The 13,005-nt window shown below is 37.6% G+C and overlaps 1 protein-coding gene across 1 annotated transcript in view; it reads right to left on the bottom strand.

The window, feature by feature from the left end:
* Window positions 1–496: 496 nt before the first annotated feature.
* LOC117738894 (neuronal membrane glycoprotein M6-a-like) overlaps window positions 497–13,005 on the bottom strand; it is a 25,241-nt gene continuing 12,732 nt past the window's right edge. The window contains exons 3-8 of the mRNA XM_034545049.1: window positions 10,729–10,921; window positions 9,706–9,862; window positions 8,496–8,649; window positions 7,141–7,217; window positions 6,973–7,038; window positions 497–649 (exon numbers count right to left, since the gene is read on the bottom strand). Coding sequence (XP_034400940.1) covers window positions 497–649; window positions 6,973–7,038; window positions 7,141–7,217; window positions 8,496–8,649; window positions 9,706–9,862; window positions 10,729–10,921 — 800 coding nt within the window. The remainder of the gene's footprint in view (window positions 650–6,972; window positions 7,039–7,140; window positions 7,218–8,495; window positions 8,650–9,705; window positions 9,863–10,728; window positions 10,922–13,005) is intronic.

Raw genomic sequence — 13,005 nt, 5'->3', positions numbered from 1 at the left:
ATAATAATAATTGAGCGATCACGTAATTATGGAGCTTCTTATCGGGGACTTTTAGCAGGATGCAATCTGCCAGCACCAGCACCACTTCCTGTGAGGAGGGTTTGGTTTCCACTTTGAAGGTAATGGTAAACATTTCACTCAAAAGTCAAAGTCAGGGTTAATGCGAGTATGAAGCGAACCAACAGAGCGGATGCTAAAGTGTTAGCACAGATCACCTGAGCCAATGATCTACTGCATGGCTTTGTGTTTGTTTTCTTCATCATTTTTATGTCATCATATTAACTCGGCCTAATAATGTCCTAATTTGTGTCTTTGAATGTATGTTTGTCGTTTTCTTTCCTCTCGTGTGTGTACTGTATGTTTCTGCTATCCTTAGGCTTTTGTCAGGCCCTGTGTGTGTGTGTACGTGTGTTTGTGTGTTCATATATCAGCTTGTGTGTGTGTGTGTGTGTGTGTGTGTGTGTGTGTGTGTGTTGTTTCTCTCGTAGGTGTGTGTTTATGTGTAGGCGTTGAGACGTTCTTTGGAGCGTGTAGAGTGGATGTCATGCAGCTCCTGCTCCTCCTTCGACTTGATGTCCTCGTACTTCTGCATCCGGCTGGCGTCCTTCAGATAGCCCCAGTTAGCAGCCAGAGCCATCAGGAAATGGACCTGAAGGAGGAGAGGAACAGCCCACGTTGATTCACGTGCATATGAAGTGAACCACTTTGTCCAAATGGTACATAAATGAGATCCAGACAGAGCTTAGACACCAGGTGTGTGGACACAATGATATTTACTACCAGGTGCATACAGTTTTTAATGTCCGCAAGTCTCTTTCAAATTAATTCCATCACTCTTACCACTAAACAGCAATAATGTGCAAAATTCATATTACGTATACAGTATGCACTATTACTAATACTTGTGTACTGTTTATGGTCCCTGTACATTGTTTTTGCTTTTATACAATTAAAACAAAAAGCAAAAGTAACTGAAACAGAAAATATACAAAAGACTATGAAATGTCAATTAAACTTCGCAAAAAAAAGTGTTATTGTTTTTTTTAATTTGTCGATCTTCCCGTTGTCATCCCACCACCAGGTGCATGTTTCATATGTGCATTGCATTGCAGGACAATAGTTTTGCATCAACAATACACACTCTCACACTCTCTGGGAAGCACTGAAAGGTAGAGAAACGAGAGGGATGCTCTTCTCCCAGCAGATGGCGAAGCACAACTAGGTTAGGAGTGAGATGAATTGGGCCGTATGAAAAGAGAAAAGGAAAGGAAGAGGTGGAGAAATCCCTCAGTCCCACCAGTCCATCTTTAAGCTGCAGAACCTAACCACACTGATGCTGCTCAGACCACTTCTGGACAGAAAGGACTCCATTTTAGTGTCACCAAAATGAATCCCTCATAGTATCAACAAGCATTTGAGTTAAAGTTGCAGACTTGAGGAACAGATCTCACGTTTGACCGGCTCAAGAGCCGAGGCAGCAGGCCCGAGTAGACTCAGCTCATGTGAGCTGGCTGCAGATACGGTGGCCGTCCTCAAACTGTGTGTATTCTGGCCTTGTTGTGAGTTAGTAGTGGGCTTTTCAAAAAGTAACTGATGACCCTGATTTGCCTGGAGCATGTGGCCTGATCTTACACCCGGCATCTTGATCTCATCCAGTGGGCACACACAGGAGTCCAAATGATGCCGATGATACCGTGTATCTGCTTGACGTGTGAACACGTGTATATGAGGAGGTGTTTATGGTTTGTTTCTGCTGCTCCCAAGTTGCCAAACAATATGGTATTGCAGGTTTAAATATGAAAGTCGTATATTCGAAACACACTTTTCTATAGTGAACACTTTTAATTTCTGGGGAGGGAACAAACATGATCTTTTTATGTGGTGCAGGTTTGAGACAGCAGCAGCTTTATTGTGTAGACGGAGCTCTCCGCTTTGTTGAACTCTGGTGCCCCCTATGGACCACATACAGGATAGCACATATTTAACCCTAAGGTGTGTGTGTCTGTGTGTGCGTGTGTGTGTGTATTTTATATATATATATATATATATATATATATATATATATATATATATATATATATATATAATGACAAAACAAGTATTATATATAATGACAAACAATAATTATATATAATTGAAGTATTGAATCTCATGTTATTTGCAGGGTCTTAGCATGGTAAAGTCTGTGAACATTTGATCTAAAGCACGCATATGAAAAGGACTCTTTGTCACATTTATTTAATATACTCTATATGTTCAGCATCCCACCAGCAGGAGAAGAACCTATCTCGTGGGGTTCATCAGCAGGGGACAGGAGGCTGAGTCCAGGACTATGGTGGACAACTTTGTGGAGTTGTGTGAATATTAATCATCTGCAACTCAACATCACAAAGACTAAAGAGCTGGAGGATTTGAGGAGGCAAGGACCCCTCCGAACCCAGTCAGCATCAGGGGAACAGAGGTGGACATTGAGGGTACAGATACCTGGACTAAAACACAGAGGCTCTGTACCTTCTCAGGAGACTCAGATCTCTCAACGTCTGCAGAAGCATAGAGCAGATGGTTTAACATTTGTGGCCAGCGTCATCATCTTAGCTGCATTGTGCTGGGGCAGTAGGGTGGAGGCAGCTGGTGCTAATAGACTGAATAAGCTGGTTGTGTCCTGGGAGTGGTACTGAGAGAAGAGGATGCTGAGGGAACTCATCAGTATCATGGACAGTGCCTCTGGACCTCCATCAGAGCACCTTCAGCCGCAGACTGATACCACTGAGGTGCACCACAGAATGGCATACACTAATAAGAATAATTAAAGCTGCAAGCAACGATAATCGGGAGCTATTACCTACAAGCACGCCGAGCATACTGGGGGGACTTTGGTGGATGCGGCCTTTCACTAGCGTGACCATTAGACCACTGCAAAGGTCATTTTGCCTGAAGCCCCAAACTGTTTGAGTGTAGCCCTGAACATAAATTCAAAGGTAAGCCTGTGATGATAGACACACAACGTAATATGTGTGAAAAAACATCTCTTTGTATAGAAGCAAGTTTAAGCTAAGACGTGACCCTATGTAGTATACTCTATATGTAGTATACCTATATGTAGTATACTCTATATGTAGTATACTATAGATGTAGTATACCTATATGTAGTATACTCTATATGTAGTATACCTATATGTAGTATGCCTATATGTAGTATACTCTATATGTAGTATACCTATATGTAGTATACTCTATATGTAGTATACCTATATGTAGTATACTCTATATGTAGTATACTCTATATGTAGTATACCTATATGTAGTATACCTATATGTAGTATATTCTATATGTAGTATACTCTATATGTAGTATACCTATATGTAGTATACCTATATGTAGTACACTCTATATGTAGTATACTCTATATGTAGTATACTCTATATGTAGTATACCTATATGTAGTATGCCTATATGTAGTATACTCTATATGTAGTATACCTATATGTAGTATACTCTATATGTAGTATACCTATATGTAGTATACCTATATGTAGTATACTCTATATGTAGTATACCTATATGTAGTATACCTATATGTAGTACACTCTATATGTAGTATACTCTATATGTAGTATACTCTATATGTAGTATACCTATATGTAGTATACTCTATATGTAGTATACCTATATGTAGTATACCTATATGTAGTATACTCTATATGTAGTATACTCTATATGTAGTATACCTATATGTAGTATACTCTATATGTAGTATACTCTATATGTAGTATACCTATATGTAGTATACTCTATATGTAGTATACTATAGATGTAGTATACCTATATGTAGTATACTCTATATGTAGTATACCTATATGTAGTATGCCTATATGTAGTATACTCTATATGTAGTATACCTATATGTAGTATACTCTATATGTAGTATACCTATATGTAGTATACTCTATATGTAGTATACTCTATATGTAGTATACCTATATGTAGTATACCTATATGTAGTATATTCTATATGTAGTATACTCTATATGTAGTATACCTATATGTAGTATACCTATATGTAGTACACTCTATATGTAGTATACTCTATATGTAGTATACTCTATATGTAGTATACCTATATGTAGTATGCCTATATGTAGTATACTCTATATGTAGTATACCTATATGTAGTATACTCTATATGTAGTATACCTATATGTAGTATACCTATATGTAGTATACTCTATATGTAGTATACCTATATGTAGTATACCTATATGTAGTACACTCTATATGTAGTATACTCTATATGTAGTATACTCTATATGTAGTATACCTATATGTAGTATACTCTATATGTAGTATACCTATATGTAGTATACCTATATGTAGTATACTCTATATGTAGTATACTCTATATGTAGTATACCTATATGTAGTATACTCTATATGTAGTATACTCTATATGTAGTATACCTATATGTAGTATACTCTATATGTAGTATACTATAGATGTAGTATACCTATATGTAGTATACTCTATATGTAGTATACCTATATGTAGTATGCCTATATGTAGTATACTCTATATGTAGTATACCTATATGTAGTATACTCTATATGTAGTATACCTATATGTAGTATACTCTATATGTAGTATACTCTATATGTAGTATACCTATATGTAGTATACCTATATGTAGTATATTCTATATGTAGTATACTCTATATGTAGTATACCTATATGTAGTATACCTATATGTAGTACACTCTATATGTAGTATACTCTATATGTAGTATACTCTATATGTAGTATACCTATATGTAGTATGCCTATATGTAGTATACTCTATATGTAGTATACCTATATGTAGTATACTCTATATGTAGTATACCTATATGTAGTATACCTATATGTAGTATACTCTATATGTAGTATACTCTATATGTAGTATACCTATATGTAGTATACTCTATATGTAGTATACTCTATATGTAGTATACCTATATGTAGTATACTCTATATGTAGTATACTCTATATGTAGTATACTCTATATGTAGTATACTATAGATGTAGTATACCTATATGTAGTATACTCTATATGTAGTATACCTATATGTAGTATACCTATATGTAGTATACTCTATATGTAGTATACTCTATATGTAGTATACCTATATGTAGTATACCTATATGTAGTATACTCTATATGTAGTATACCTATATGTAGTATACTCTATATGTAGTATACTCTATATGTAGTATACCTATATGTAGTATACTCTATATGTAGTATACTCTATATGTAGTATACCTATATGTAGTATACTCTATATGTAGTGTATTCTATATGTAGTATACTCTATATGTAGTATACTCTATATGTAGTATATTCTATATGTAGTATACTCTATATGTAGTATATTCTATATGTAGTATACTCTATATGTAGTATATTCTATATGTAGTATACCTATATGTAGTATACTCTATATGTAGTATACTCTATATGTAGTATACTCTATATGTAGTATATTCTATATGTAGTATACTCTATATGTAGTATATTCTATATGTAGTATACCTATATGTAGTATACTCTATATGTAGTATACCTATATGTAGTATACTCTATATGTAGTATATTCTATATGTAGTATACTCTATATGTAGTATACTCTATATGTAGTATACCTATATGTAGTATACCTATATGTAGTATACTCTATATGTAGTATACCTATATGTAGTATACCTATATGTAGTATACTCTATATGTAGTATACCTATATGTAGTATACTCTATATGTAGTATACCTATATGTAGTATACCTATATGTAGTATACTCTATATGTAGTATACTCTATATGTAGTATACCTATATGTAGTATACCTATATGTAGTATACCTATATGTAGTATACTCTATAGCAGTGGTTCTCAAATACCTGAAGGCACTCCAGGATGTACGTGAGATTTTAAAATAATATATATTTAAAATACCCCTTTGGGGTGCTGGCTGGTTGACCCGGCACTGTGACCATCAGACACTGCGTGCAAGCGTTGGACCGTAGCAGTGTGGTTTTTGTACTCTCAGTCTGAAGAGTAACAATATTTCCCTCTGTGATGTAGTAAAGTAGCGGATAATAATATTGTAACTCAAGTAAGGTACTTCAGTGTTGTCCTTTGCAATGTCATCCCTCCACAGATGTAGCTTCTGTGTGGTCCAGTGATGCCACTTCATAGTCATCATGCGTTTAAAGAGACAAGACGAAAGGAAGAGACACGTTACAAGAGGCTGATAGAAGGTGATGACGAGAGAGGAAGAGCGGGTGCTTCCTACTTCTGAAAGACATAAATATATATGTTCTTTGGGTTCACTTTCACAGCGCAAACACCTAATTATACCATAATTATAGTGCAATAAGATACTATTATCTATTTTGCTTATGTTCACTTGTTTGAGATTTAGTTAGACTTTCCAAAATCCAAAGTGTTGCAAACTTAAACACAAAGTTGAATAAAGCAGATTGATCAAATAAATGATGTTTAATACACGTTGGTTAGTGGGTGAGGAGTCACAGAGAAAGAGGCAGTGAACATGTAGCCTCTACTGTATTCATCATAGTTTTTTACCCGATATTTATGTATTACTGTATTATGTATTAGAGATAATTCATATTAATGCCCAAAAACGTTGTTTAAAAGCTATTGTTATCCAATTTTTGTTCTCGGAAGTCCACATTTTTGATTCGGAAAGAAAGATTTCAGATGCTTTGCCCCCGAACCCTCATAGTTAGCTCAGTATTTGGACCACAGTAATTCTGGATGGTTGCCATCAGGTGGAATTATGTTTCCCTGAGCTTTGTGAGTATATTTTTCCTTTTCTAAATTGCCCCCCCCCCCCCGGGTTGGAGGTCATAGCAATCAGTGGCAATTAGTACTGGAGGCCCATAGCCAATCAGATATGAGAATAATGGTCCTCACCATGGCGATGACAGCAGCTCCTGCTCCTGCCAGTGTGCACACGAATAGATGGAAGGTTAAATCCAGCTGTAACACACAACACAAGACATTAATGGTTGAGTTGACATCGTTCTGCTTTTTGTCGTGAAACAGGTCACAGATCATATTTGCTGTATCGCTTCTTCTTACCTCATTGGATTCACACATCTTGAAGAACTTCTCAGAACCGGTACACAGCTTCCTCTCCTCAGAGATGGTCACCGCTCCTGATGCACAGAAATATTAGAAACATATATTCTTCATTAATGTAATGGACTGACATTCCACTCCACTGGTACTGCACTGTTGGTCACTGGAACCAGCAGCACACAACTGGGATGCTCACAGTGACCTGGAAATGATCACAGTGTTCAATCCAAACCTTCATGAACCAGCAATAATATTACAGTCAAATGTATATTAAATACATTAATTGCTGACAGGAGGCCCATTTGCAGTTAAACATGTTGGACAGTGATGCAAGATATTCTTTTATGTGGGCACTGTGGAGGACAAGATGGTGGACAGAGCTGTGACTGTATCATCTACAATAATATATAATCAAGTCAATGTTTATGAGAAGGAATCATTCTCTCCTGATCCAATGTGAGGTCAAAGGTCAGGGATGTTGAATGTGTACAGATTGTAAAGCCCTCTGAGGGGAGTTTGTAATTTGTGATATTGAGCTATACAAAATAAACTGAATTGAGTACTGTGTGGTTTAATATGTTGACAGAACCATAAACCAGTGTTTTCTCAATTGCAAAGAAAGTGCAAATATGTGCTTACTTCGTTAATAGCTGAAATTGAAATAATTATTAGGGTCAGAGCAACTTTTCTACTTTTAATTATTAGATATTAGTAGTCGGTGAGGACCCGATCAAAACAGTAATGTTATTTAAAAGGTCCAAGCACCAAATTGCAGGAATTACTATTGGGATCCAACCCTGTAGGGGCTATTGTGTTTGTGTTAATTATAAGGGCCCACGTACCAACTGGTGGTCAGCAAAGGCCGTATCAACGAAGGAATTATTGAGATCACTAGGTCATTATTATTATACGTGTCAGGACCGGTGAAAATGTACATATCTTTTGGGCCCTGTGCTTGTGGAGGGGGGACCAAAATGCACCCACACCCCTCACACCGTATGTCTGATAGGTATGACATTTGGCACACCTGTCCAGCTTTGTTTCCTCTACAAAAAAAAGTCTTGTGGACAATTTAAGTCCGACCAATTATTTAAAAAAAACATGTTTTTCTACTATATTCTATTCATTTAGAGTTGCTTCTTTCAAAATGTAATAAAAACATATACAATGCTGAGTCTCTCTTACCAGATAAATGATATCTTACTTTCCTACTATTGGATTTGGGAATTTGCCCAACATGCTCGACGTCAAATGTCACCGTAAGAACAGTGCACAAGAGAATGTTGAGATGGTACTCACTGTTTCAGTGATAAACATTGATATTACAATAGATCGATTTATAACACATCACACACCAAACTGACGCAGGTCCAGGCAGAGGTTGGCTCCCTCCACCAAGCTGGTGTTCTGGCACATGGACCAAACGTTGAAGTACATGAAGACCGGCAGGCTGGTGAACGCTGTCACCCCGAGCCAAACCAGGAAGAACAGGTAGGCCAAGAACATCAACTGCAAATACAGACAACAGATATGAGTGACAGATATGATGTGCTCTTTAAAAACACTAAACCTGTGAAAAATGACTAATTATGAGCTCATTGCTTATTGACGATATGGATTCTTGAGTCATGACCAAAAGTGTGTTTTGTGAGCGCACAGTGACCTTTGACCCCCCCCACCCTCCCCCGCCCAATTTGAATCGCTTCATCCTTCAGTCCAAATGAATATTTGTGTCAAATGTGAAGAAATTCCCTGAAGACTTTTCCTGAGATATCACATTTACGAGAATGAGACAGACGTGAGGTCAAAGGTCACCACCTAATTCTAATCGTTTTATCGTTGAGTGCCAGGGGACGTTTGTGTAGTTTCTTTGTGTGTGATATATTTATTAGAATGTTCTTAAACACCACAAAGCATTGAGCAGTGACATATTATATACAGATTGAATTAGAACTAAGAAAAAAAAATCAACACATCTTAATAAAATATAAGCCCAGAAAATTCATAAACTTGTAAACCAACTTTGGACACGTCTAGACTACCGGCAGGTTGCTGGTTTTGCAAAATGGATGTCAACTGCAACTTAACTTGTTGGCTCGTGATATGCACTAAATTAAGAATCAATATTGATCAACTATAATGACTGCGATTTATTATCCTATCCCATTATCGAAATATCATAATTCCATGAGATTCACCCGAAATACTTGGTTTTGATAAACATGATAAAATATTAAATGTGAAAAATTAAAAATATAATAAAATATAATTTGATACATACATATCCTTATGTATAATAATAATAATAATAATAGCATATTATTATAATATATACAATATATTGTTATTATTAATATATTAATTATTATAATATATATAATTATTATAATATATATATATATTAATATACGTATATATTAATATGATTAATTATTAATAATAATATTATAATAATAATAAGTTACAGCAAAAACGTATTGCTACAAGCGCTATCTGAAAGTGTAACAATAGAACTTAAAATGTCTCTGTATCAACATAAATCTCCGGGTTACAAATATTCCTTACGAATGCAGTCAGGCAGCGTCCGCAGGCCGAGACCTTGAACTCCCCGTAGAGATCCCTGATGGCTCCGGTGGTGAAGAAGCCCTCAACCAGCAGCAGCACCCCGAACACAAAGAACCCAGCTGCAAGGCCGTAGATGATGTACTTCAGGATGTCGATACTGTGGAGAGAACACACACACACACACACACAAACACACACACACACACACACACACACACACAAACACACACACACACACACACACACACACACACAAACACACACACACACACACAAACACACACACACACACACACAAACACACACACACACACACACACACAAACACACACACACACACGCACACACACACACACACAAACACACACACACACACACACACACACACACACAAACACACACACACACACACACAAACACACACACACACACACACAGTGAATTATAAGTAATGGTTTATTTCATGCTAGACTGCATCTTGTTATTTTTTGTAGGCATAATATAAGTCTGAAGATGGAGGATGAGTCCGGATCTGGATTGGAGGGGTGGGGGGGGGTCGGTTTTTACAGTGGGTGTGACTTTTCTTATTATATTGAGTGGAAAACATGTATGATGAGATAACTTACATGTGTGACTATTTATTTCCATGTATAACAATTATGAGAAAGGCATGCCAGCTAAAGAATCTGAATTTTCTGAATCATGTTCCTGGTTTTAGTCTTTTTCCACCACTGATAAAGCGGCATTAGCACAATTCTCCCCACACATTTATTTTCATTAGCTGCCAAATGGGACATGTGGTGTGTGTTTATTAGAAAACACCAAAAGGCTGCAATGGTCCCTGTGAAAGGGATGGACAAAAAAAGCTACTGCATTACCAGTAATGTACCTCGAAGATAAGATAATGTTTGGCATGAATGTCATGTCCCAAATCATCAACAAGTCATTTTGCTAAAACATGACAACCCTCAGATAAGGTCCTTTAATCCTCCAGAAAATAAAGTTGAAAGATGAGTCGCTCACATGGTGAACACATCCAGCGTTTCTCCCGGGGCTCGGATGACTTCGAAGTAGTTCTGTAGGATGGTGACGGTGCCACTCAAAGCCTCGTGGCCACACCCACAGAACAAGGCCACACCCATGTAGAGGAGAATGGTGGCGATGAGCGAGGCCCAGGGCAGGCTGCCCACACATCGCTCGCAGCACTCCTTGCAGCCTAAACAATGACAAGAAGACAGCATCTTAACAGTATGATGAAATCAATAAATACACGTTAATGTTCATATTTACTAATAAGATGAGTCGGAAAGCCGGTGGTGAGTACACACACAATGTTGATGATGATGATGATGATGATGATGAAGATCTTTAGGATTCACAATTCTGGGAGAGTTACATAGCTTTTAACGAAAAAATTAACAAATGAAACATTCACCCAACAACAAAACAGATCTTTCCAACAAAGTAGAGGAAGTAATGCAAATCAATGCGACAAGCCCCTCCCCCTGCCCATGAATTTGGAAGATTTAGTTCCATTGACAATGGTGAACAAAAGTGTTACGAAACATTTCCCAACTGTGGAGACACACATCGCTCTGTGGCAGCTGCAACACGATCAGCTGAGACCATCAACATCACTTCCATCTCTGTGTCCAGTCCATAATACATCCATGAGGGGGGGGAATGCCCGCCCTACACCGCCCTCAGCTGTAAATTACACTCGCAGGCCACTTATTAGAGAGGTGAGGCAAACAAGCTGTTAGAGCACCGTGTTCCATCCATCAATGGACCCTTCTGAAAAGATCTGATTCAACCAGAACCACAGCATCATTTCTGTAATGTGATGGTACTGTTGAAGTTATTGAAGTACATTATGAGTCAGTGCTGTGAGCACCACAAATAAGTTCCATCCCGTTCCACTGTATTAGGCTGGAGGCAGAATATCAAAATATGGTCAGGTCACTCACATGAAACTAAAACCTAAATGTTGCCAGATATGATTTTTTTTTTTGTCCTTTGAACTTTTTTTCTTCATCACAATAACACGCATTTCATGAGCTACATGATGCGACTTAAAAGAGAAGAAAAAAAAGTGTTGTTATCAGAAACAACACATATCTCCTGCTACTTGTACACACTACTCTACTAGTTTGGAGCATCCAAAACAAAGGAGTTTAGAAGCCTTCTGTATGGTGTCCAGCGGCGGAATCAGTCCTACGGAGCGGACGTCTGAAGTCGCAGTCTGAGGCTTTGAGGAGTACGATGGGCACAAAAGAGAAGACTTTACTTTTCTTATTCATGCTCGTTTTGTTCTACTCAACTATTGTTCACACAGAAACTGTAAAGGAACAAAAGCATAAATGCTCTCCAGTAAGACAGAGACCTCAGCCAGCTACGCGTGAGAGAACAAGGAAACGAGTGTGTGTGTGTGTGTGTGTGTGTGTGTGTGTGTGTGTGTGTGTGTGTGTGTGTGTGTGTGTGTGTGTGTGTGTGTGTGTGTGTGAGAGGGATCAAGACCTGCAGCCGTGTAAGTAAGTCTAAAAAATAAAACTTCAAAAACGTTCCCACGACATGTGTTTGTTTGAGTATATAAAGACAGATTTTATGGGAGATCTTAAGTATGAAGCACAACCTTTTTATTAATAAAGGTCCAGTGTAGTAAGATGTGAGTGTCTGACGTGATCAAGTAGAGCTCTCCGCCCTGCAACATTGTATAATTGTGCAGTGGCCTTGAGTGATGCCCCAACACAGGATGTGAGCAGACACGTTCACTTGCTGCCTTTCCAACTGGGTTTTGCTGCAGTTGCGATCAGATTAAAGGTAGTCGGTCTTCTTCCCGTCCACAAATACTTCAACCACACACATCTCCATGACGATGTGTTCTCCTTGATGACATGTATACTGTAATGGTAGGCGGGCTAGAAAGAGGTTTTCCTCCACCATTTTTACAACGTCATTTAATCACACGTTAACATTATGTGTCCAGCACAACTGCAATAGGTGTGCAACAAACAATTAGATTCAATGCAGATTATTACTAACGACTCTGCCTCGCATGTGCTTTTAAGGAGAGAATTAGACTCCTCGGTGTGACCGGGGTTGGGTTTAAGTGACAAGCACCACATCTGACTGGTACAATCACTGTGGACGTCTTTTAAGCTGCAGATCCACGAAGCGCTGCTAGATGCTGAATCAAAAAAGAGCTGTGGTCTCTCGATTTGGTGTAGTTTCTTCTAATGTCAAGGGGATCTCACAAAAATATGTAGAATGACCGATCCAATACTTACAACTTAAGAATGT

The sequence above is a fragment of the Cyclopterus lumpus genome, chromosome 1 (genome assembly GCF_009769545.1).
Source record: "Cyclopterus lumpus isolate fCycLum1 chromosome 1, fCycLum1.pri, whole genome shotgun sequence".
NCBI classification, from domain to species: Eukaryota; Metazoa; Chordata; class Actinopteri; order Perciformes; family Cyclopteridae; genus Cyclopterus; species Cyclopterus lumpus.
Note: the sequence above shows the minus strand (reverse complement) of the source record. Positions and strands in the feature narration are given on the sequence as shown.